Source organism: Vombatus ursinus, unplaced genomic scaffold (genome assembly GCF_900497805.2).
Source record: "Vombatus ursinus unplaced genomic scaffold, bare-nosed wombat genome assembly UNPS02014941.1, whole genome shotgun sequence".
Lineage (NCBI taxonomy): Eukaryota > Metazoa > Chordata > Mammalia > Diprotodontia > Vombatidae > Vombatus > Vombatus ursinus.
In genome coordinates this window covers 8,081,524-8,106,531 of record NW_020954719.1, presented here as the reverse complement: position 1 = coordinate 8,106,531, position 25,008 = coordinate 8,081,524, and the positions used below count along the sequence as shown (strand labels likewise).

At 37.3% G+C, this 25,008-nt stretch overlaps 1 protein-coding gene across 1 annotated transcript in view; it reads left to right on the top strand.

Annotated features, from left to right (window-relative positions):
* The window catches only part of FAM186A (family with sequence similarity 186 member A), a 144,985-nt gene that overhangs the window by 81,970 nt on the left and 38,007 nt on the right, over window positions 1-25,008 (top strand). The window contains exon 5 of the mRNA XM_027844285.1: window positions 1-888. This exon is cut by the window's left edge and continues 1,142 nt beyond it. Coding sequence (XP_027700086.1) covers window positions 1-888 — 888 coding nt within the window. The remainder of the gene's footprint in view (window positions 889-25,008) is intronic.

The window sequence follows — 25,008 nt, the reverse complement described above, 5'->3', positions numbered from 1 at the left end:
TGTCCCAGGACAGCCCCCCACACCTGTGGTCTTTGCTGCTCCTGGACAGCCCACCACCCCTGTGGCCCCTCCTGTCTCAGGACAGCCCCCGACATTGTGGCACCCTGCTGCCCCTGAAGAAACCTATGTGCCACAGTTCACTCCTTCCCTTGGACAGATGGTCCCACCTGGACAACAGCCGCTCAAGCCATTGGTCCCTGACAGCCGTAGGCAGTCCCTAACAACACTGCAACTTTCTGCCCTTGAGAAACTCAGCCCGGAATTGACCCCTCCTACATCTCTGAAGCCATTTCTGGGTCCTCCTTCTGCTCCAAAGTCTGAGATGCCACTGTTTCTTCGGACTTCTGGAAAGCCCCCAACAGAATGGTCCCCAGGAATCTTGAAGAGAACTCAGCCTCATACCCCTGAGGAGGAGACTGGTTACAAGGCCCTATCACCTCAACCACCTTTCATTGCTGAACATTCTTTTCCTGCTGTTAAATTTTCAAAAGCACCACTTCCACCCTCTGCTCAGTTTCTCCAAATATCACAGTTTGTGTCTCCTGCTCATATATCCCCAAAAGTCTGTCTCCCTCCCATAGATAACAAGCTCCTGAGATCGCCCTCTTTTATAGTCACTGAGAAATCCAAGATGACAGTGTCCCCTCCCTGTCCTAGAGATTTCTTTGCATCTGCTCCTCCCCCTGAGGAAAGTCGATACTTTATTGACATTGAGGGTCAAAGGAAGAACCTGATGATCCTTAGCCGGGCAGTGGAAGGCCTTCAATTGCCCTTGATACTGTATGATGCAGTTAAGGAACTCATAAATAAGACACATTATTCGAACCTAAACAGGCTGGGGTGCGTGTTCCGCAAGTACATTGCCTATAGGCTGATCCAGAGTGCCAGGTAGAGAATGTGTATGGCTAGCTTCATTGATGATGGGGGGGAATCCCTCTGTAGAAGAGCAGAGAAGGGTTGAAGGTAGGGGATTAAGAGTTGGTTTGAAGAGCACAAGGAGATGTTATTTTAAAAAATGTATTAAGAAATTCCAGGAGTTGAAACCAATTGTCCTCCCACTCTAGATTTTTGTCTCTTAAAAAAAAAAGGAATACTTCGTAGGAGGTCTTGATTACCTTTTATAATCTCAACTTCAAAAAGTTAGGGATAGATCTCAAACTTCATTGATAGAATATGTGACCTGTATATTTCTAACAGGCTAAGGGGTATGTGTGTATGTGTGTCTGAGTGTGTGTGTGTGTGTGTGTGTGTGTGTGTGTGTGAGAGAGAGAGAGTATATGGGGTGGGGGGGGTAGAGTTGAGAAGGGTGACTGCTACTTCTGATAAGATGGGAACCGACTGAAATGAGGTGAGAGGACAATATCTTGTTGAGAGGCAGAGAAGATAGTGTGCTGAATTAGCATCAGGAAGCCTTGTCTTCAAAAACTACCTCCATACCCCCCATTATATTCACTGGATATGTGACCATAGGCCAACTCATTAATATCTCTAAGTCTCAGTTTCCCTCTGTAAAATGATAGGGTTGAATTAAGGTCCAACTCCAGCTCTGATCAATGATTCTTTTTTTAAAAATTCAAAAATCATTGAGAACCTATATTTTGCCAGCTATGAATCTGTTATTGTTTGACTGATGAGACTACATCCTTCAGCAAAAGATGCAGCTTATATGAGAAAGTGTTTTTCTAGCCTGGTGGAAGTGTGAATATGACACCAGGGGAAGGAAGTTTTAAGGAAGAATTGGTGATGATGTTAATTTCAATGGCAAAGATATTGAAGTACTTTGCCATTTTCTCCTCCAGCCCATTTTACAAATGAGGAAACTGAGGTAAACAGGGTTAAATGACTTGCCCAGGGTCATACAGCTAGTAAGTGTCTGAGTCCAGATTTGAGCTCAGGAAAATGAGTCTTCCTGACTGCAGACCCAGCACTCGCCACTTAGCTGCCCCCAAATTTTGTCTACTTGCTGTTGATAGGTAACTCTAACCTTAATTGATATAGTCGCAACTTATAGTTACCAATGAACTATAATTTTAGAATTATAGCTTCACAGAGTTAACCTTAGAACCTGAGATTGTTAGTAATCTCTAGAGACCAAGCTTTAGATTCCAAGTGTGAGTCAGAGGAGTACCCCAGCAGGGGTATGGGTATTTCATCCAGGGTGACCCACTATGGAAAAGATGTTCTCCATACTCTCCTCCTTGAATATCCTAGCAGGGATCCACGTTTTGGACATTCGGTTTTCAAGGGGGATTTCTTTTACGAGTCAGACCAGTTTCTTTCTTGTGCGTGGTTGGATAAGTTTATATACAAATATCTGTTATATTGCTATACATTATGATTATGGAAACTGACATGAGCAGTATGAAAGTTACATCCCTAAAATACTGGCACTTAGCAATTAATTCATGTTCACTCTTAAAAAAAAACAAAACACACTTTTAAGCAGCCCTAGACCTCTTGCCTTACTCTGACATAGGTCCACACAGCTTTTTTGAGATCCTTATTGACTGCAGGTCCATAGTATAAGGTTTGTCTGTTAGCCTAGAAACCTAGAGTAAGCAACTACAAGTACTTAATCCTTTTTGGAGAGCCCCACACCTCTTCAGGGCTTTTAGGTTTTTTGTTTGTTTTTTAATGTCAGCCTCCTTGTCTTAGTGAGGTATGATTGTCAAATCCCAGTGGTGAGGGAGTGCCCCACATATTCTAGGAGGGCTGTAGGGACTAGGCTTGATTTCCTTTTTTGTTTTCTTTATTGTCTTTGGATTGGGGAAAGCACCAAGACAAGTAGCAGCATATGAGAACTTTGTAAGGTAGAAAGAGTTTGTTAAAATCATATAACCTTTAATTGGGAAATGAATGTAATCCCCAGGTCCACCAGCTGTTATATCCTTTATCCTTGTGGAATTATCTGTTTCCAAGATGTTTGTGAACCATGCTCCATGGACTTTGCCAAACAGCATCCCATTTGATTTTTTGGGATCAGCAAGTGTTTAAACTGGGGAGATAGTATAAGAGAGGGTGTTCACTAACCTCAGTTGATGTAGTTACAGTATGTAGTCACACGTATTAAAATTTTAATGTTTTAAAAAGGTGTACCATCTTGTTATCTCTTTATGATATTTTCAACCTCATTGGACAAGCAAAAATTAGATATACCTTTTCAGGGCTTTAAATTGCTGGGTCCTAGGGATAGCTGATCAGAATTTGAGGGACTGCAGGATCAGGAATGCCTTGTGGAAGAGTATTTTGCTGAATGGTGGGAGGAGAGGAGGGATCTCTCTCCTTTCTCCAGATTGGTTACGCCACGGCATCTAGTAGTGATTTTCCCAGAGGGAAACACCCTATCCAGCAGCTCCAAGAGTTCCTCAGTTCCAAGGGGCACAACTGAGGGAGCAGAGATGCGCACTCAGGTGGACACAGTTGCAGAAAGACAATCAGTTCAGGAAAGGAGCAGCCTTGAGGAGCAGGACTTCTGGAAGTAAAGAAAGCTACAGAAAGGAGAAAATCTTTGGTATCCATATGAGCAACCCAACCAGAAAAGACACTTCACCTAAATGGAACTACCCAAAGACTCCATAAAGAAAGAAAGGACATCCAAGCCCTGCAGTCCTAGGAGTTTTGAGTTGTCTCTGCCTCACATGCGTTTTACACATGTGGCTCATTACCACCATACTCTACATTTAGGCCCATTCTTATTATGGTTGCTGTGTATTTGTGGAAAAGCACACCATAAGTCCATGCTATGTGACCCTAGGCAAGTCATTTAAGCCTATTTGCCTTAGTTTCCTCATCTGTAAAATGAGCTGTAGAAGGAAATGGCAACACTATTCCATTTTCTTTGCCATGAAAACCCCAAATGGGGTCATGAAGAGTTGACATGACTGAAAAACAACTGAACATAACACATTCTTAACATGACATCTTAAATATCTTTGCTAAGAGCTACTGTAGTCTACTGGTTGATAGTTAATAGGCCTTAATGTTTTTAACAGGTTGATTGTTAATGGTGGGGACTTGTGAGCTATAGTTTTAGGAATGCAGCCTTATAGGGTCACCCCTGGAACCTGAGGTAGCATTCACCTTCTGGAGTGAATTCACCAGAATGTGCCAGAGAGAGAGCTATATTTAAAAATAAGTTTTTTTGATGCCTTTTGTCTTTACATCATAGTCATTTGAAGTCCTACTCTTGTGAGTTTAGATAAGTAGCTTAACCTCTCTGAGGTTCAGTTTCCTCATCTGTAAAATGGGGATAATACTTGTGCCATCTACCTCAAAACACTACAGAAACTTGAAAGTGCCATAGAAATATGAATTATTATGATTATTACTAAGCAGCTGGTGGCACAGTGGATTAAATGCTGGGCCTAAAGTCAGGAAGACCTGAGTTCACCTATGATCTCAGATACTTTCTAAGCTCTGGGCAAGTCATTTAACCTCTGTTTGATTCAGTTTCCTCAATTGTAAAGTGGGTATGATAGCACCGACCTCCTAGGATCAAATGAATTAATATTTGTAAAAAGCACTTAGCACAGTGTTTGGCACATAATAGATGCTATGTAAACACTTATTTCCTTTCTCTCCCCTTATTACTACCCTTAATGTATAAAGTGCTTGTGAAAGGTTATATGATGTGGTAGAAAGAACACTGGAGGAGGAGTGAGAAGACCCGAGTTCAGATATATAGCTCTGTCACTCCTTAGCCTTATAATCTTGAGTGACTAAAGCTTTCAGATTCAGTTTTCTTGTCTGTGAAAGGGAAATGATAATAACAATTTTGCCACTTCACAGAATTTTTGTATGTGATGAAATACATGTAAAAATACCACCAGCACTCATTTCCTTTATTTAATTCGCTTCAGCAAATATTAAGTATCTACTGTGTGCAGAAGATTCTACAAAGAGAATTCCTAGGGAAGATCTGAAGTTTAAATAAGACAGGCTCCCTGTCCTCATAGAGCATAAATGAGAATTGCTATTATGGTACTTCTTTCTTTTTTTTTCTCTCTTTTTGAGAGGCAATTGGTATTAAGTGACTTGCCCAGGGTCACACAGCTAATAAGTGTCATGTATCTGAGACTGGATTTGAATTCACATCCTCCTGACTCCAAGGCCAGAGCTCTATCCACTACGCCACCTAGCTGTCCCTATGGTACTTCTTAAGTGATATTTTTGCCTAATTTCTATTTTGTCCTAGAGATCATTCATGGGCTTTCTTGTTCTCACTTGGGCAGTCTTTCTATTTTTCTAAAATGGGTCATTTTCCTTAGGATGCTCTTATTTACTTTGTCAGTTATTCATATAAAGCTTTATTCAATTGCTTGATCTTGTTTATGTTTGGTACACATTGTTCCTGGGCTCCTACTAAAGTCACAAGACTTCTTAGACAATATGTGTAAACTTATTCGCTGTATTACTCTCAGCAAGTCATAGGATATTAGAGAGCTGGAGGGGGCCTCAGAGGCAAAGCAATCCAACCCTTTATTTTACAAGTGAGAAAACTGAGACCAAGGATGTTTAAGTGACTTGCCTGCTTCTACTAGTAGTAAACATCAGAGAAAGGATTTGAACTCAGGTCCTCTAACTCAAGAATCAGAGCTCTTACTCTTTACTTCTCTGAGCCAGTTTCTTCATCTGTAAAATAGTAACAACACCAATAATAAAAATAGCTAGTATTTGTATAACACTTTATGGTTTGCAAAATGCTTTACACATATTATCTCATTTTATCCTCACATCAACCCTAGGAGATAGGTGCTATTATTATCCCTATTTTTCCTAATGAGGAAAATGAGACAGACAGAGGTCAAGTGACTTGCCCAGGCTCACACAAAGTATCTCAGGCCAGAGTTGAACTTGGGTTTTCCTGATTCCAAACCCAGCACTCTATCCGTGACTTGTATTGCTGAGGGTTATTGTGATTAATGTGTTTTATAAACTTTTAAGTACTCTAGAAATAGGACTTTATTGCACCAATGTTTCCTAATGACTTAGAGGTGAGCCTGGGTTCTTGAAAGCAATGCCAGTGGAGTACAAGCTCCATCAGGCTCTTCCAAACTGGGAAGGGATAGAGATAATGTCTGATTTCCTAGTAGGTTGTCCACTAACCCATTAAACAAACAAAAAATACAAAATGGACCTCAGCCCCTAGCAGCTCCTTTCCTCTTCTTTAGTGGTGGTAGCAGAGTGTGTTAAGAATTAAACTGTTTTTAGATTATCATTAAAGTTGACTGCTGGTATTAGGAGAACCTTGTTCGGTGCCCAACAACTGGATTTACTACTGGAGAAGCAGAATTGTCTCAAACTTGATATTCTCGATCTAAAAGAAAACATGAGATGAAAGGAAGTTGTAGCAAAATGGAATGATTGATTACAGATGCCTCTTAGAGGAGGTAAATAAAGGCATTGGTGGAGTTAGTGTTATCACATACATTCAAAGACAACATGAAATATCATTTCTTTGGAGGCATGGGCTTATATTGTATCCCCCATATAAGTGTGCATAGAGTGTGGGTTGGATGTTCCAGGTCACCATGGTGGAATCATTCCCATTGGACCTCTTCCTTCCCCTCAAAGTAAATGCCATTGGGGATGTTTTCCTAGTATCCCAGCACTGCTAGCCCATGGTAAGCATTCCAAAAGACCCCTGTGATAATAATTGTAGCTTATATTCCAACATCTTTTGCACAAGTTAAAAAGAGAAATTCTATGATTAAATTGATAATTTGATAAATTTGATAAGACCAAATTAAAAATAACAGGTTTCTTAATATCTTTTGTTTTAATATTGTCCTCATTTCTGAATATATCTCTCCCTGATCTAGCTATTCCTTGTAACAAAGATTTAGGGGGGAAAAAGCAGTTCAGTAAAACTGAACAACACATCAACCATGTCTGTAAAAGCACATTTTCCTCGATTCTTCTTTGTGGCCAACCTCAGTCAGTTCAATTACATAGGATTCAATTTTTCTCATGCTTTTTTTGGTATTGTCTTAGTCATTGTACGTATTATTTTCCTGTTTCTAAGTCTTCCCATGTTTCTCATAGTTGATCATATTCAAAAGTCTCTAAATTTTATCAACATAAATACACACACACACACACACACACACATATATATATGTATATTTAGGCAGTTGGGGTTAAGTGACTTGCCCAGGGTCACACAGCTAGTAAATGTCAAGTGTTTAGTCTTACGCTGGATTTGAACTCAGGTCCTCCTGACTTCAGGGCCGGTGCTCTATCCACTGCGCCACCTAGCTGCCCCTTATCAACGTATATTTTAATACATGGTGACTTTAATGTAAAGGTTGAGAGGGTTGTCTACAATAGGTGCCACTACTTCTCTCTCTCTCAAGAAATATTTTATTTTTTTCAATCAGCAAAAATTTACCATCTCACCTTCCCATCCTAACCCTCCCCCTTCCAAATTGAGAACTAGAGTGAAGTAAAACCCATTACTATGTATAAAGTCAATCAAAACAAACTTCCACATTGGCCATGTCCAGAAAAATTTGTCTCATTCTGTATTCTTAAGTCCTTTACCTCTCTATTAGGATGTGGATAACATATTTCATCATGAGCCCTTTGGAATTGTGGTTGGTCATTATACTGATAAGTGTTTCTAATTCTTTCAAAGTTGTTTGTCTCTACAATATTGTTGTCATTGTATAAATTGTTCTTCTGGTTCTTTTTACTTCATTCTGCATCATTTCATGTAAGTCTTCCCAGGTTTCTCTGAAATTATCTCTTTCATAAATTTTTAACAACACAATAGTGTTCCATCACATTTATCATAACTTGTTCATCCATTGCCCCAATTTATTGGCACAGCCTAAGATTGCCCTTTTTTTCAATAATTTATTTATTTTTAGTTTTCAACATTCACCTCCATAAGATTTTGAGTTTTAAATTTTCTCCTCCTCCTTCTCTTCCCCCCTCCCCAAAACATCATGTAATATGATATAGGTTCTACTTATACATTCATATTAAGCATATTTTCACATTAGTCATAATGTATAGAAGAATTAGAACCAATGGGAGGAACCATGAGAAAGAAAAAATAAAACAAAACAACAAAAGAAAAAGAGAGCAAATAGTATGCTTCTATCTGCATTCAGACTCCATGGTTCTTTTTCTGGATGTGGCTAGCATAGGACTGCCATTTTTGCCAACTCAAAAAGAATTATAAATATTTTTGGGCATCTTTAGAGATGGTTTTGCTTAGGAATAATCTCTCCCTTAATTTACCATCCTTCTAATTCTCCACTTTTCCCCTTTCTCTCTTATTTCTCTGTTAAATGAAATGAATTTATGAACCCAATATATATTATATGTATGTATATTGTATGTGTATGTATGTATGTATGTATGTATTCTTTCTTCTTTTACCCAGATTGGATGAGAGTAAGGTTAAAGTATGTATATTGTATGTGTATATATGTATGTGTATGTATGTATGTATGTATGTATGTAAGGTTAAAGTATCAGCTACTCCTTCCACCCTCCTTCTCCTTCTATTTGGTTCATTTTAAGTTTCAGGGAGTTTGTTGCTTGGGCAAAATTTTGTACATATCACTGATTTCTTGGGGTGTTCAGTGTTGTGTTATTCAAGGATCTCAAGGACAGACTAGGTACCTTTAAGCTTTTAGTGCTCTCAAAGTCAACCAATCTAGGGCATAGTCTGATTGCTGGCCCCTTGGTCTAAGCTCTGCAAGTTTCTGACCTGGATTTCAGTTTGAGCAACAGCAGAATGTTGCTGGACTCAGTCCATATCGACTATCTGCAAAGCTGTGTTGGTTCAGTGACAGAATTGTGGACTCATCTTTGGTCTGAAATTTATGCCCCAATTATTCCTCTGAAGGCTGGGCTAGATGCTAGAAAAGAGACCCCACTCTGTACCTGGAGCTTCTGAGCCGTACTGCTCCTGCTTGCTTCTGAACTTCCTAATTTCTTTGTGCCCTACCCAGGACCTCCCAACCTGGAAATCATGGGAATGGAATGCCACTTCAAGTGCAAGTCTGCACTTGATATAGTCTGTCCTATATCTGCGACCCAGAACTGGGTTAGTGGGTGACCAAACTGTCATTGGGTACCTGTCTCTGTCATGGTGTCTTATATGGGTCTGGGACCACATCTTGCCCTGGTGAATAGCTTCTCCCTTGGTGCTAGAGTGTTCCATTCACAACATACTCCTGGCCTGACCTCATACTCAGTGTTCACATGCTGACCTGGGCTGGACAGAGGACTCACTGTGACTTTTTCTGCATTTCCCTATCAGGATTCAGTACATTTTCTAGGTCTTTTTGGAAGAGTTATACTGCTTCCTGCAACTCTGGCATATTGGTTCCTTCTTCTGCTTCTTTAAACACAGCTAGGTGGTGCAATAGATAGAGTACCAGGCCTGGAGTCAAGAAGACTCATATTCCTGAATTCAAATATTCTTAGACATTCGTAAGCTGTACGACCCTGGGCAAACCACTTTAACCCCATTTGTCTCAGTTTCTTCATCTGTAAAATGAACTGTAGAAGGAAATGGCAAACACTCTAATCTTTGCTAAGAAAATCCCAAATGGGGTCACAAAATGTTGGACATGACTGAAAAACAACTCAACAACCTGCTTCTTTCCCCTGACTCTCTTTGTAATTCTTTGGCTTCCACCTTCATCATTCAACTGAAATTGGCTTTTAATTGCCAAATTTGATGACCTTATTTCCATTCTCATTGTTTGTGACCTTTCTGCAAACTTTAACAGTCACCTTCTTCTCCTTGATACTCCCTTTTCTCTAAGTTTTCACTGCTCTCTACTTGTTTTTCTCCTACCTGTCTGACTATTCCTTAGTCTCCTTTGCTGAATCTTCATCCAATGTGACTGCAAACCATAAGCCCTCTTCTTCCTCTGTATTATTTCACTTGGTGATCTCATCACTTCCCATGGTCAGATCTCCTTCTCTCCTGACCTCTCATCTCTCAACTACCTTTTAGACATCTTGAATTGGACATCCTGTAGGCTTCTTAAATGCAACATGTCCAAAATCGAACTCATTTCCCCCAAATTCTTCCTTCTTCTGAACTTCCTTCTTACTGGTGAGGATCCCACCATTCTCCCAGTCGGTCAGGCTCACAATCTAGGTGTCATCCTCAACTCCTTACTCTCTCTCAACCCCATGTCTAATCAGTGATCAAGTCCTGTCAATTTTGCCTTTGAAATACCTCTCATATAAGCCTCCTGTTTCCCTCTGACATTACCATCACCTGGGTGTAGACCCCTATCACCCCATGCCAGGACTATTGCAGTAGCTTTCTGATTGATCTCTCTGTTTCAAGTCTCTTTCTGACCCAATTGATCCTCCATTCAGCTGTCAAATTGGCTTTCCATATTACTCCCCGCCCTCCACCCCACACACACAATTCAAGAAACTCCAGTGGCTCCCTGTTTCCTCAAAAAAAAATATTTTGTTTGGCATTCAAAGCCCTTGATAACCTATCTCCCTTACCTTTCCAGGCTCCTTATATCTTACACCAACCCAACCGCCTAACCAATGTACCCTTTGATCCTGTGAAATTGGCCTCCTTGCTGTTCCTTGAACAAGAAATTCCATATTTCGACTCTGAGTGTTCTCACTGGCTGTCTCCTATTCCTGGAACTTTCTCCTTCATCTCCACTTGCTGTCTTTCCTGGCTCTCCTCAAAGGAATTCCCTTATTGGGAGGCCACATGATTATGAATTAATAGAATCTATTTTGATCATCTTGAGCTTCCATCTGGTCATTCCAGACCAGATTATATAGATTATATAGAGGATCTAGTTCTGTTGAATATCTATCAAAATATAAAATCTCCCACATATCTCTCCAGTATGCTTTACTGTCCATGGACCTTGGTCCTCTTATTGGCTGAATTTTACCTGAAACGCTACACATATCGATACATGAATGAATCGATACATAAATGAATCAATACACAAAATCAGTACTGAAAGGAATGACCATGGGATCTCAGAAGGAAAAAAAAAACCTATTTCTTTTTAAAATAAATGGTGAAATAGAAAGCTAAACAAATTTTTAAGGAAATAAGGCCTGGCAAAGAAGATTCACTTGTCCCTAGGGATAGAATGAGGTGGTAGGAAGAAGAGGCAGAGAATGTGGGTATAGAAGTCTAGGATGTTGGGGTCTGTCTCTTCCTATACAGCTCACCACACGCAACTCTAATCATCAGTCCTGATATCAGTCACATGGTCAACCTCTCACCACTCTGTGTAACATAGTTGAAGTTGCTTGGTCAGGAGTCTGTAATTACCCCTAGCCTCTTTGACACTACTGTGCTGTGCCTGCTCTTTCCACTGCTTTGTGGCAGCGTGTAAAAGCTTTCCCTTTATGGTGCTGTTTGCTTCTTGCCTCTTAAAAGATTTAAGCTTGGGGCAGCTAGATAGATAGTGCAGTGGATAGAGCTCCAGCCTTGGAGTCAGGAGGACCTGAGTTCAAATTTGGCCTCAGACACTTGACACTGCATTAGCTGTATGACCCTGAGCAAGTCACTTAACCCTATTGCCTCACCAAAAAGAAAAAAAGAAAAGAAAAAAGATTTAAGCTCCCTCCCTTCAGCTTTAGGAGAAAAAGGGCAAACTCCTTTTTAGACAATAGCCCTTGGTTTCTGTAACGAACTTGTCAAATTACCATTTGCTTATGCTAACTAGTGGATAGAAACATAATTAGACGTACACTTTTCAATGCATGCAAACTTTATTAATCAAAGCATGTGGACAATACCTTCCTCTAAAAACAAAGCACCAGCCTGCTTCTTGGAGCTTCCAATAAGCATCTTTCATATAGGACTGTACAATGTTCCCTCCCGGCCCAGCTGGGGGCTGTGTCTCCCTCCACGGTGGTCTTCTGGCAAGTTTCCTCCACTCAGCACTGCCCTCCAGTGAACATGGGCTGCTTGAGTCTCAGGGGCGGGGAATGAAGAATCCCGGTGTAGTTGAATGCTAGGAAGAGGTTGATGGCTGGGCCTTCAGGTGAGTTTTTTGTACTTTTAGCGATGGGTGTTCCTAAGTTGTTTACTACATAATTTGGTTGGTAGTTTATTATATGAATTACTTATGAAGTTGTTTATAACACTTTTTTTTCATTGGTGGTCTATCTTATCAGTGAGTCCTATATGTCTGTCTAATGTTTAAGAACACATTTTATTGACTATATCATCATACCACATAAGTGCTTATCTTATTATTAGAAAACAACTTGTTAAAAAAAAAAACTTACTCAACTCAGCCACAAAATTGAGGCTTAAAATGTAGTCAGTTGTGCTAAGTTGACAAACTTATTCTTATTATCTTATTAAGGTACAAAAACTTATTCTCATTAGTTCCCCTCAAAAGGGTTAATAAATGTCTTTTCCTTTTGTCTTTGATCTCTTTGGGGCATATGCTTAGTAGTGGTATTCCTCAGTTACAGGGAATGCATAATCACAGGTAATGACTGCCTGAGTATAGTTTCTAATTACCTTCCAGAATAGTTGAACCAATTCACAGATCCACCAACAGAGCGTTAGTGAGCCTGTCCTCCAACAGATATTCTGAAAACTTTTAACTTCACTTTTTTGTCATCTTTGGCATTTGGATAGCTGTTTGATAGAAATTCAGTGTTGTTTTAATTTGCATTTTGATAGCAATGTAGTACTTTTTTCATATGAGAGTGGATAGTTTGCCTTTCTTCTTTTGTAAACTGCCGCCATGTAATTTAAGGAAATAAGGCTACAGTTATAGTGAATCCCTGAGAAATATACTGTCCAGCTTCCCTTCTAATTCCAATTGCATTGATTTTATTTGTGCAAGACTTTTTAATTTTATGTAATCAAAATTTTTCATTTTTTCTCCTCTTATCCTTTCTGTCCCTTGTTTGGTCAAGAACTCTTTCCTCATCCATCAATTATGAATTTGATCCTCTAATTAGTTCATGATCTGACCAAATTTTGATTCTAGGTCATAGACCATTGGAATTTCTTGTGGGATATGGTATCAAATCTTCATCTAAACCTAAATTCTGTGAGACTTCCTTATCATCAGTTTTTGTCATATCTTGAGTCCTTACTCTAGTAGTTAGAAAGTTTCTCTATCACCATGCTACTATATATGATTGCTCCTGGGTCATACGTATCTTAATCTATTCCACTGAAAAATTTTCCTATTTTTAACTTATACCAGGTAATTTTGATGATTATTGCTCTGTAATATATTTGGGATCTAGTACTGCTAAACTCCATTCCTTCCCACTTACTTTCATGATTTCCTTTGAAATCCTTGACCTTTCATTACCCCAGGTTAGCCTGAGGTTCAGTTCTGGTACATTTGAGTAAGATTCTCTTCACTGATGCAGAGAAAGATAATGATGTGCCATATATTTGTGCGGGTCAGAATTGGTCAAAGCTTGGGAAAGGGGACAGTTTTTCTGGTTTCAAGAGAAAACACATGTGAACTGGGAGAAGGATATATAGAGAAGCTAACACCTCAACATGTATCTGATTTCCAGCTTGATGCTTTAGAAGCTTCAAGGAATTTCCCCTTGGGTGATAATACAGGGTTCTCTGTTAATTGAGCTGGAAATTTCTGACACGTCACATTTTTCATTTGAGTCTTATGCAAATGTGCCTGGCTTGAACCCTGAGTTACAATTATTTCTAGTTCTATAAAATAATCCTTTGGTAATTCAGTTGGGATGGCACTGAATCTGGAAATTAATTTAGATTCTATTGCCATTTTTGTTATATTCGCATGATCCAACCTTGAGAAATTGATATTTCTCCAATTGCTTATGATTTTATTTCTGTAAAGAACTTTTCATTATTGTAGTCATAAAATACATGCAAGTACTGTGGTAGGCAGACTCCTAGATGGTTTACACATTCTGTAATTACTTTGAATAGAATTACTTTTTCTTGCTTTTCCTGCTAGGTTTCATTCTTTATACACAGAAAGGCTGATGTTTCTGTAGGTTTATTTTATATCTTGCTGATTTTCTGGTTATTGTTTCCTTTAGAATTTTAGTTGAATCTCTAGTAGTCTTTAAATAAACCATGTCATTAGCAAAAAAACCCCAAACAAACAGTATTTTGGGGTTTTTTTGCCCGTGATTATTCTGTTCTTTTCCTTGTGTTATTATTATAGTTAGCCTCTCTTGAAGTATTTCAATAGTGGCGAAAACAGACATTCTTAATTTACCCCAATCTTATTGGAAAGGCCTCTATCATTTCTCCATTACAGATAATACCAGCTGTTTGTTTTAAATTGATATTACTTAACTTATTACTTATCTTACATTCAGTAAATCATTTGAATAAATAAACAGTCTGCAAAATAAAAAAGGCAAGCTATCAACTACTATACAAAAATGCTCTGGATCACTAATAATAAAAAGAAATACAAAACAACTCTGAAGTTCCACCTCACACTCATCAGATTGGCAAACTATCAAAGGGTTAATTTACTACTTACCTCAAGGAAAGGTCCATTTATTTCTGTGCTTTCTATTATTTTTTAAAAAGACATAAATGGGTGTAGTCTTTTCTCAAAAGTCTTTTCTGAATATGTTGATATGATCATATAGTTTTTTATTATTTTTGTGATAATTATGTTTATGATTTTCATGATATTGAATCTAATCTAGTCATAGTGTATAATCACTTTAACATGTTGCTATAGTTTCTTTGGTAATAATCTTATTCAATTTTGTATTAATATTCTTTAGAGATAGTAGTCTATATTTTCTTTCTCTGATTTATCTTTCCCTGGGTTGTATACGAGAATTGCATTTGTCTCAGAAGGATTTTGGTAGGATCTCGCCTTCTTCTATTTCTGCAAAAAAAAAAATTATGTGATATTGGAGCTAAATGTTTGGTAAGATTCACTGTTCTTGGATTTTTTTTCCCTTTGGAACTTCCTTTATTGCGTGTTCAATTTCTTTTTCTGAAATTTGGTTATTTAAATTATCTATTTATTTTTATGTTAATTTGGGCATGTGGAAATATTAATTTATATCTTATAAGTTATCAATTTTGTTGGCTTGTAAATTCATTTGATATGAATTCTCTTTTTACATTTTTGATATTGATAATATAGTTTTCTCTCTGTTTAAATCAGGTTAGCTATTAGTTCATCTATTTTATTAGGTTTTTATTTACCCTAAAGCCTAGTTTTATTTATTGATTCAGTAGATTTTTATTTTCAATTTTGTTGATTTCTTCTTTGATGTTTGAAACTAACATTCTGTTAACATTTAGTTGAAGCATTGTGATTTTTTGCTTTTCTAGTTGTATGTACAATTCATTGATCTGTTCTTTGTGTCTTTTGTTGATGAAAGTGTTTAGAGGTATAAGTTTTCTCTTCAGGACTCCTTTTGCTACATTACAAATTTTTTGTTATATTATCTCACTGTCATAATTTTATTATATGAAATAATCTATTATTTTATGATTTATTATTTGAACTACATATCCTTTTGAATTAAGTTAATCTCCATTTGAATCCTTTCTTCAAATAGCCTTTATTAATTACATTGCATTATGGTCAATATAGGATGCATTTGATATTTCTGATTTTCCAGATTTATTTATTAGGGTTTTATGATCTAGCACATAGTCAGTTTTTGTGAAGGAGCCATATACAGTTGTGGTATATGTATATTACTGTATTATTCTCATTCAGTAGTCACCAGAGACCTATCATATCTAACTTTTGTAAAATTCTATTCAGGTCTTTAACTTAATTCTTCTTTATCTTTTTGTTAATTTGTCTAGGGAATTCATTAATTCATTAATCCACCAAAGTTTTTCTGTCTACTTCTGCTTTCCATTTAAGTATTTAGCTGCTATGTCAATCAGACCATACTTAAATATTGTTGTAATCCCATCATCTGTGCTTATCTCTTTTAATCAAGTCTAGATTTATTATTGTCTTATTTATTGATCATGTTTGCCACCCACTACTTTTTAAAATTTGTATGAGGCATAATAAATTGCCTACAGAAACAAATTATCACATTGGCCATACCTGAAAATGTATGACTTTCTGCATTTTAAATTCATCATCTCTCTGGCAGGAGATGATGATGTGTTTCATCTTCAGTCTTCTGGACTCATGGTTTATCATTGCATTGATTAGAGTCCTATAGGTAAAGTTGTTTTTCTTTATAATGTCATGGTATAAATTATTCTACTACTTTTGCTCATTTCACTCTGCATCAGTTTATAGTGTCTTCATAGTATCCTCTGAAACTTCATCTTGTCATTTCCTATGGCAAAATAATATTCTATTACATTGATAATTTGTTTAGCCATTCCCTAATAACAGGACATACATACCAATTTTTAACTTTTGGCTGCTGTGAAAGAACTTCTGGCACAGTGAAAAAAATGTTAGACCTGAGTTCAAATTCAACTTCAGCTATTTACTAGCTCTGTGACCCTGGGCAAGTCATTTAATCTCTGTTTCAGTCTATAAAATGGGAATAGTGATGGCACTTTTATTCCATAGTTGTTATGAGGATAAAATGAGAAAATATTTGTAAAATGCTTTGCAAATCATAAAGAGCTATATGAATACTAGCTATTATGGTTATTACACATCCTTTCCTGCTTTCTTTTGTCTCTTTGAAATATAGGTCTACACTTCCAGGACTGTATCCCAAAGAGATAATAAAAACAGGAAAAGGACTCACATGTACAAAAATATTTATAGCAACTCTTTCTGTGGTGGCAAAGAATTGGAAATTGAGGGGATGCCCGTCAATTGGAAATGACTGAATAAGTTGTAGTATATGAATATAATGGAATACTATTGTGCTATAAGAAATGATGAGCAGACAGACTTCAGAAAAACCTGGAAAAACTTGTATGGACTGATGCTGAGTGAATTGAGCAGAACCAGGAGAACATTGTACACACTAACAGCCACATTGTGTGATGACTAACTTTGACAGACTTAGCTCTTTTCAGCAATGCAAGGATCTACAACATCTCCAAAAGTCTCATGTTGGAAAATGATATCCATATCCAGAGAAATAACTGTGGGGTGTGAATACAGATTGAAGCATACTATTTGCTCTTTTTTTTCTTCTGTTTTGTTTTGTTTCTTCTTTCTTGTAGTTCCTCCTGTTGGTTCTAATTCTTCTTTACAACATGACTAATGTGAAAATATGTTTAATAGGAATGTATATGTAGAGCCTATATCAGATTGTACACCGTCTTGGGAAGGCAGGTGGGGGAAGGGAGAAAATTTAAAACTCAAAAGCTTATGGAAGTGAATATTGAAAACTAAAAATAAATTAATTTAAATTTTTTTTTAAAAAAAAGATATATCAGATTTGCTACCAAGAAAAAAAAAAGAAATATAGGTCTAGTTATGGTATAGCTGGATCAGAGGGTATGTACAGTTTAGTAACTTTGGGGGCAAAATTTCAAATTGCTTTCCAGTCCAGAATTGCTTTCTAGATCAATTTACAGTTCCATTCTTTGTGTGTCTGTTTTTCCCATATTTCCTTCAACATTTCTCATTTTCCTCATTTGCATTCTTTGCCATACTGTTTGTTTTTCCATCTGCTTTGTTATTTCAGTTACTTTGTAGCATTTTTAAAAATCGTATTGACACTTTCCTTCACTTTTGTTCATTTTTATTTTGGTTGCTATTCATAATCTTATGGAGATTTTTTTAAAGCTGTTATTCTTTTTCTGGCTATGTATATACTTCTCTTTCTAGGTAAGTCATTTACCCTTTCAGTGCTCAAAGCAACTTTCTTTTTATTATATGTGAAACATTATTTTATTTTATATATTTTTTCCAATTACATGTGAAAAACAATTTTAACATTTGTTTTTTAAAAATTTTAGTTCTAAATTTCTCTCCCTCTCTCCCCCCTCCCTAAGACAGTAAGCAATTTGCTCAATCATGTAAAACATTTCTGTATTAGTCATGTTGTAAAAGAAGAAACAAACCAAAAGAAAAAACTCACAAAAAAATAAGGTGAAAATAGGATGCTTTGATCTTCATTCAGATTCAGTAGTTCTTTCTCTGGATATGAATAACATTTTTCCAGCACAAGTTCCTTGGAATTGTCTTGGATCATCGCATTGCTGAGAAGAGCTAAGTCATTCATAGTTGATCGTTGCACAATGTTGCAGTTACAATGTTCTCCTGGTTCCGCTCACTTTACTTTGCATTAGTTCATTTAAGTCTTTCCAGGTTTTTCTGAAATCTGCCTGCTCATTATTTCTTATAGCACAATAGTATTCCATTACATTCATATACCACAACTTGTCTTTATTAATTTATGAGGCTTTATGAGATTTTGGATCCCTTTGAACCGCTCACTAAACCTTTCTTATGTAGAAAACCTTGATACATAGTATTTGTATTGTTACAATCCTTAAAATAAATTTTTTTGTAATTCTTCCTTAAACCACAGATTGTTCAAAAATGTTCTTTTAATTCCTATATTAACCTTCATGTTTTCATCATGTTATCATAGTTTACTTCTAGTTACATTGTGTTATATTTCAGAAAAATAATATCTCATATTTCTGCTTTTCTCAGTTTTCTTGACTTCTGTATGATCAACAATATGATCATTTTTTGTGAGCCTTCCCTATGTAATTGTGAAGTACACGCAATAATCACCATCATCTCTCATCATAACTTCCAAAATGATTTTCCTTAAGTCTTACTATATCACTCCCTCTATTCAATAAATAATCCTCATTACCTCTAGGATCAAATACAAATTCCTCAATTTGGCACTTAAAATTCTTCGTAACTTGTTCCTTCCTATGTTTACAAAGTGTCTTATACATTACTCCCCTCCATGCTCTCTAAATTCCAGCCATATTGGCCTACTTCTCCCAGCCTATCTTTGGCTTTTGCATTGGCTATTCTCTGTGTTTGGAATGTTCTCCCTCCTCACCTCTACTACTTAGAATCCTTGGGAAAACCACAGAACCTCTCAGGAGTCTAGGCAAACTGTCTCGTAGTCAACATTGCAGAGAAGGTGCATTTGGAAGAGGGAAGGAAACATTATCATCTTTATGACAGGCTTTTGATCTAGAAGCACATTAAGTGCCATTTAATCATATTCGTTTTATTTTTATAGGTGAGGTTTTATACTTCGTTTGGATAAATCTCTTTTTTTCTCAGTTAATATCTGAATATTTCATGGGCTTCCTTCCCCTCCTCCAATCACTATTGTTAATGGAGGTAACCGTGGTGTAATGAAAAAGGAACTGCCTTGAGTTAAGAGACTGGAGTTGCCATCCTGATGCTGTCATTAACTTACTTTGTGACTTTCACCAAATCATTGCTCTTCTCTGGGCTACATTTTCTACATTTGCAAAATGTCTGGGTTGGACTTAATGATTTCTAAGGCCCCTTATCGCTCTAACATTTTACTATTCTTTGTATTATTTATTCTTCCTTGTTTTGTCTATTATTCACAATATATCTTGAAACTTTGCTAAAATGATTTATAACCACTAGTCCCCATCCTCCCTCCCCAGCCTCCCAGGTCATCTGTGTTATTAGTAATGCTTTTCACACTGTTGTTTGTTTGTTTGTTTGTTTGTTTTCATGCACAGAATACAAGACAACAGATAGACCATCCAAGTATACATTCACACCTGCCTCTCTCTGTTCTGGACTCTACTATCCTTCAAGTCACTCAAGTTCACAACCTCTTTGTCATCCTCAGTGCCTCATTCTTAGTTGTCCTATGTATATGATCAGTTTTCAAACCTAGTTGTTTCTACTTCAACAGTATTTCTCATTTGCACTCCCTTCTCTTTAGCCCTAGGCAGTATAATATAACAGAAAGAGCACTGGCTCCAGAGTTAGATCAAATCCTGCCTTTGATGCTTACTAACTGGGTGACCTTGGGTATAATGCCAAACCTCCATAGGCCTTGGTTTCCTCATTTGTAAAACAAGAGAGTTGAACTAGATCAGAATTTCTCAACCCATTTTGTGTCCTAGATCCCTTTGGTAGTCTGGTAGAGCATATAGACCCCCTTCTTAGAATAATGTTTTTAAATATACAAAATAAAATACACAGAATTACAAAGGAAACCAATTGTATTGAAATACAGTTGTCAAAATATTAAAAAACAAGGCCATGGACCCAGGTGAAGAACTCTTGTAGTAGATTTATATCTATGTTCATATGATCCAGGTTTATGTTTATGTTCCTATGATCCACATGAAAGGAAGTATCTCCTCTCTCTACTTCCACCAACCCCACCTCCCAAACCCTCAGATTAATATAAGAAAGAGTAAAGTTGGTGCTGAGGAATTTTCCTGTAAGTCCACAGCAATGTAGTCACACGTTATGAATTGTGTGTGTGTGTGTGTGTGTGTGTGTGTGTGTGTGTGTAAAATGCTATGTCCTATGAACCTTTTTTATTTAGACAAGAAACAAATAGCACGCTTGACTAACCAAACAAGCTAACCATGCTTTGGGAGGTTGAACGAAGTTTAGGGGTCATGGTTTGGGAATTAGTTTTCAGCTGAATATCTCCAAGCTTGAAGTCAGAAGTGGAGAAAGAACGAGGCCCCTGAGAGGGAATTGTTCTTGAGGAGGAGAGGGATTCTTTTTGCCTGCTTCCCCACCCTCATCAGCCAAGTTATCAGAGTTACTGGACCAATAAGAGACATCCATCCATGAGCAGAGAGACTCACTGACAACAGACATGGATGCAGAGAGTCACCCAAGTGAGAAAGCACCTTTAGGGAGTGTAATCCTTCATGGTGGTGAAGAGAATGGGCAATGACTTTAAGAAAGAAGCACATTCTGGGACCCTAGCTGAGTAGCCCACCTAGCAAAGACAAACCCCACATTTTAAAGATGGGGTCCGGGAGAGTGGATACACATCTTAATCTTTCTTCTGCAGCAGCAGCCCAGCAGAATTTTTTTACTTTATGAAAACCTCTCCCAGAAACAAGGCTACACCTATCTATGTGATTCATTTTTATTTTGATGGAATGGTCTCTCTACATTTATTAAGATAATTTTTCACTATTTTCTTAACATAATAAATTATGTTTCTGTTTCTTGTATCAACTTTACATTCCAAAAATAGTTGGTTATGGTATATATTTATTTAAATGTGTTATATTCTCTTTTCTAGGATGTTCATATCTATGTTCATTGGTGAAATTGTTCTATACCTTTATTTTTTTTTTTTGGTGTTGTCTTTGTCAGATCTTGAGATCCAAACTTTGTTTGCTTCACAACACAAGTTGGAAAACATACTAATCTGACCCAGACTATAAGAGAGGGACTGTGAGGCCTGGAAAGTTCTCTGGCTGAAGAGGGGAGTACACTAAAGCAGACCAACCAGAGGGCAAATACAGAGACAAAATTCATGGAAGCAGCCAGGCAGATGTTGGCTCAGAGGAGGCAGTCAGTCAATGAAGGCTGCTACTCAGGAGCACAAATCCAGAGATGGCTTCTGGAAGGACAGGCAGAGACAGATTCTGAGGAAGCTGACAGAGCAGGAAAAGATGTAGGATAAGAAGTGGGTCTGGGAGTAGTTTGCATGGAAACAAGACCAACAGGCTCAAGCTCATTTTTTTATTAAAATTTTTTAAATTATCAAAACTATTTTCTCTCTCTTTCTCCACCCAGCAAAGAAAAGAAAGGCAAATAAATCGTAACAAGTATTTATAATCAAGCAAAACAAATTTCCCTCAATGACCATTTGTCTATATTGATAAAGGTATAACTATAGATATAGATATATACGTGTATGTATGTATGTGTGTGTATGTCTCATTCTGCACTCAGAATCCATCACTTCTTTGTCAAGAGATGGATGTCATATTTCATCATTGGTCTGCTATAATCATGGATGGTCATTACATCTCCAAAATTGTTCATTTTTAAAATTGATACTATAGGATACATTGTTATTCTTCTTCTGATCATTTCACTCTGTGTCAGTTCATAAAAGTCTTTCCATGTCTCTCTGAAATCACTGATTTCCTAATTATAGCATAAGACTATCCCATTACATTCATATACCATAATTTCTTCAGCCATTCCCCAATTGAAATTACTATATGGGAATGAATAGAGTATTGCAACTCTGAAGTCAGAGGAACTAGGTTTAAATCCCACCTCTGATGCTTCCTACCTGTGTGACCTTGGTCAAGTCACTTAACATCCAGGCCACTCATATATCACCTGTAAAATGAGGTATTTAGACTAGAGGATTGAATGAATTAATTAACATCCAAGTATTTCTTAGACACTTACTGTGTCCAAAGCACTTTGTGCTAAGTTCTGGAGATAAAAATAGAAAGGAAAGAGCTCCTGTTCTCAAGGAGCTCACATGGTGACAATCTCAGAGATGACCTCTGAGATTTCTTCTAACTCCCAGTCTATGATCCTAACCCCAAACTTTGCCTTTTCTCTTTGTAGATAGCAGTTATGCTGTTGGAAGCACTGATATATGTCATGCTTTATGTTGCATGGTGATTACCTGTTCACTAAAAGTTTGTAAGTATCCAGTGGATCCATTATGGAGGAAAGGCAGAATTCATTATTAGTATACTCTTTCTTCCTCAGTTGGTCTGTTTACATCCTTCATTTCTCGTGTGTCAGTTTTGGTATTTTGTATTTTTTCAGATAGCCATCTATTTTTGCTTGATAATGATGTCTCAAATCTCTTCTGCATTGGATACTATAGCTCCTTTCTCATCCCTGGCATTATTGATTTATACTTTCTTCTTTTAATGATGAATTCTGCTAATGTTTTTTTTTCAGTTAGTTAATTTTTATCCAATTTATCTCTATGCTAGTATTTTCTTTTTTTCTACTTCCTTTTGGTTTACCACATTATTTCCCCAAATCTTTCAGGTAGAGATTTGTTTCGTGGTGTTTTTCCTTTTCTTTTTGACTAGCATAGGCATCTGGGTAATACATGCTCTTCTGAATACTATTTTGGCAGCACCATATCAATTTGACACATTGTATTTATAATTTTTTAAAAATACTGTTATTAGATCTTGTGTTTTTTACCTGTCCTAGCCATTATTTAAGAAAATGTGTTTTTTGTCTTTATGCATTTGGATATATGACATGAGCACATGAAAAGGTGGGATTTATGTGATAAGACTACAAAGGAAAATGGAAGCTAGGAGATTAAGGACTTTCAATGCCTGTCTAAGGAGCTTGGATTTTATTCGGTATGTAATAGAGGACCATTGAAGGATTTTAATTAGATATGTGATGTGATCAGTTGGATTTTGGGGATATTCATCCCATAGTAGTGTGTAGTATGTATTAAAGGAGAATGAAAACATAAAGTCAAATTAGGAGATTCTTTCAATAGATCAATAGAGAACTAAAAGGACTTGAATTTGGGTGGTGGCAATAGGAATAGAGAGAAAGGGATAAATGGGATATATTTCACAGGACTTGGCAACTTTTTGACTGTATGGGACAAGGGAGAGGTAGGAGTCAAAGATGACTTCAAGGTTTCAGATATGATTAAGTTGAAGAATGGTACTGTCATCAGGTGAAATAGGGAAGGAAGGAGAAACTGGTCTTGTGGGTGAAGATTGAGTTTTGAGCATGTCAATTTTGAGGTGCCAGAAAGATATCTAGTAGAGATGTCCACTAGGCAATTATAAATGCAGGAGAAATTCTAGAGAAAAAAAATCTAATTCAGGAGAAAAACTGGAACTTGAGATAGAGATCTGAGAAGATATCTTCATAGAAGTCAGCACCAGGCTAAGGGTAGTGGAAGAACTGACCACAGTTAACTTGGTCAGCATTGCATCCAGAGGAAGCAATAGAGAAAGCAGCAGAAAAAGCTGGTCATAGATGGACTGTGTTGTGCCACAATTATGAGCAACATAGAGTTGAGGGGATTTAGACAGAGAAAGAAAAGCACGTTCTTCCAGTAGAAATTGAACTGGCTGCAACTATGGAAATGCTTGTTGAGAGAAATTAATTCCCACATAACCCTCCAGGTCTTGAGAAGGGTGCACTATATTGTCTGGGATGCTCAGGAGACTTCCTAGGTATAGAAGTATCCCCTCAGTATGACCTTCCCCTGTGGTAAACACATAGACTTATATAAAATCATCATCTATACCCATTGCCAGATCTGTTGATGTTAGATAACATTTTGGCAACAGTTTGGAGCTCTTCCAAATTTGCCAAAGACATATAACTTCTTTAGAATTAGGCTAAGAGATGAATGGAAAACAGACTTTCAGACAAAATTTGGCTATTTTGAATACTTGGTTATATCCTTTAGACTGGCTGATGTGCTTATAATTTTCTAACAAGATGTCCTAACCTATTTAAGTGACATTCTGATTTTCTCAGCATGAATAGAAGTGTATCATACACCTTTAAGAAAGTACTCACCAGGTAGCTTTGCCATAGTTTATACTGTTCACTTGAGGAAATGCACCCTCCACCAGAGTCAGGTAAACTTTCTGGAACCTGTGGCAGAATGATTATGAATGGACTGAATGTGTGAATAGACCATATAAGACTGGGTTCTGCCGATGGAAGTTTGGGCTCTGAAATTTCACTAAGGGATGGGGATCTTTTACATTCTAGAATACTGAAAACTTAGAGAACTCTTCATGGAATTGTAGGGAAAGGAGGTATCCTATAAATAAATGAGTGTTAGCCAGAAGGGGGCCTTCTTGATACTGAACAAAATTTTCATGGCCATGCCCTCGGAGATAACACTCAAACTCAGACTATCCATTCTTTGTGGTGACAGACACCTTGGGGGTAACTAGTTAGGCAGCCCTAACTCAGCAAAACTTGTCAGAAAGGGAGGAAGTGTCAGAGCCATGAGGTTGAACGCCCCAAGTTGTATGTTATTCTTGCCAGTTGATTTTGGCAGAAAGGAATTACATCATGACAGACGGGGAGCTGCCTGCTATCAGTGTTGCCCTGGAGACTTGGCAGCAGTACTTGAAGGAAACTCATCACCCAGTTGTGATGT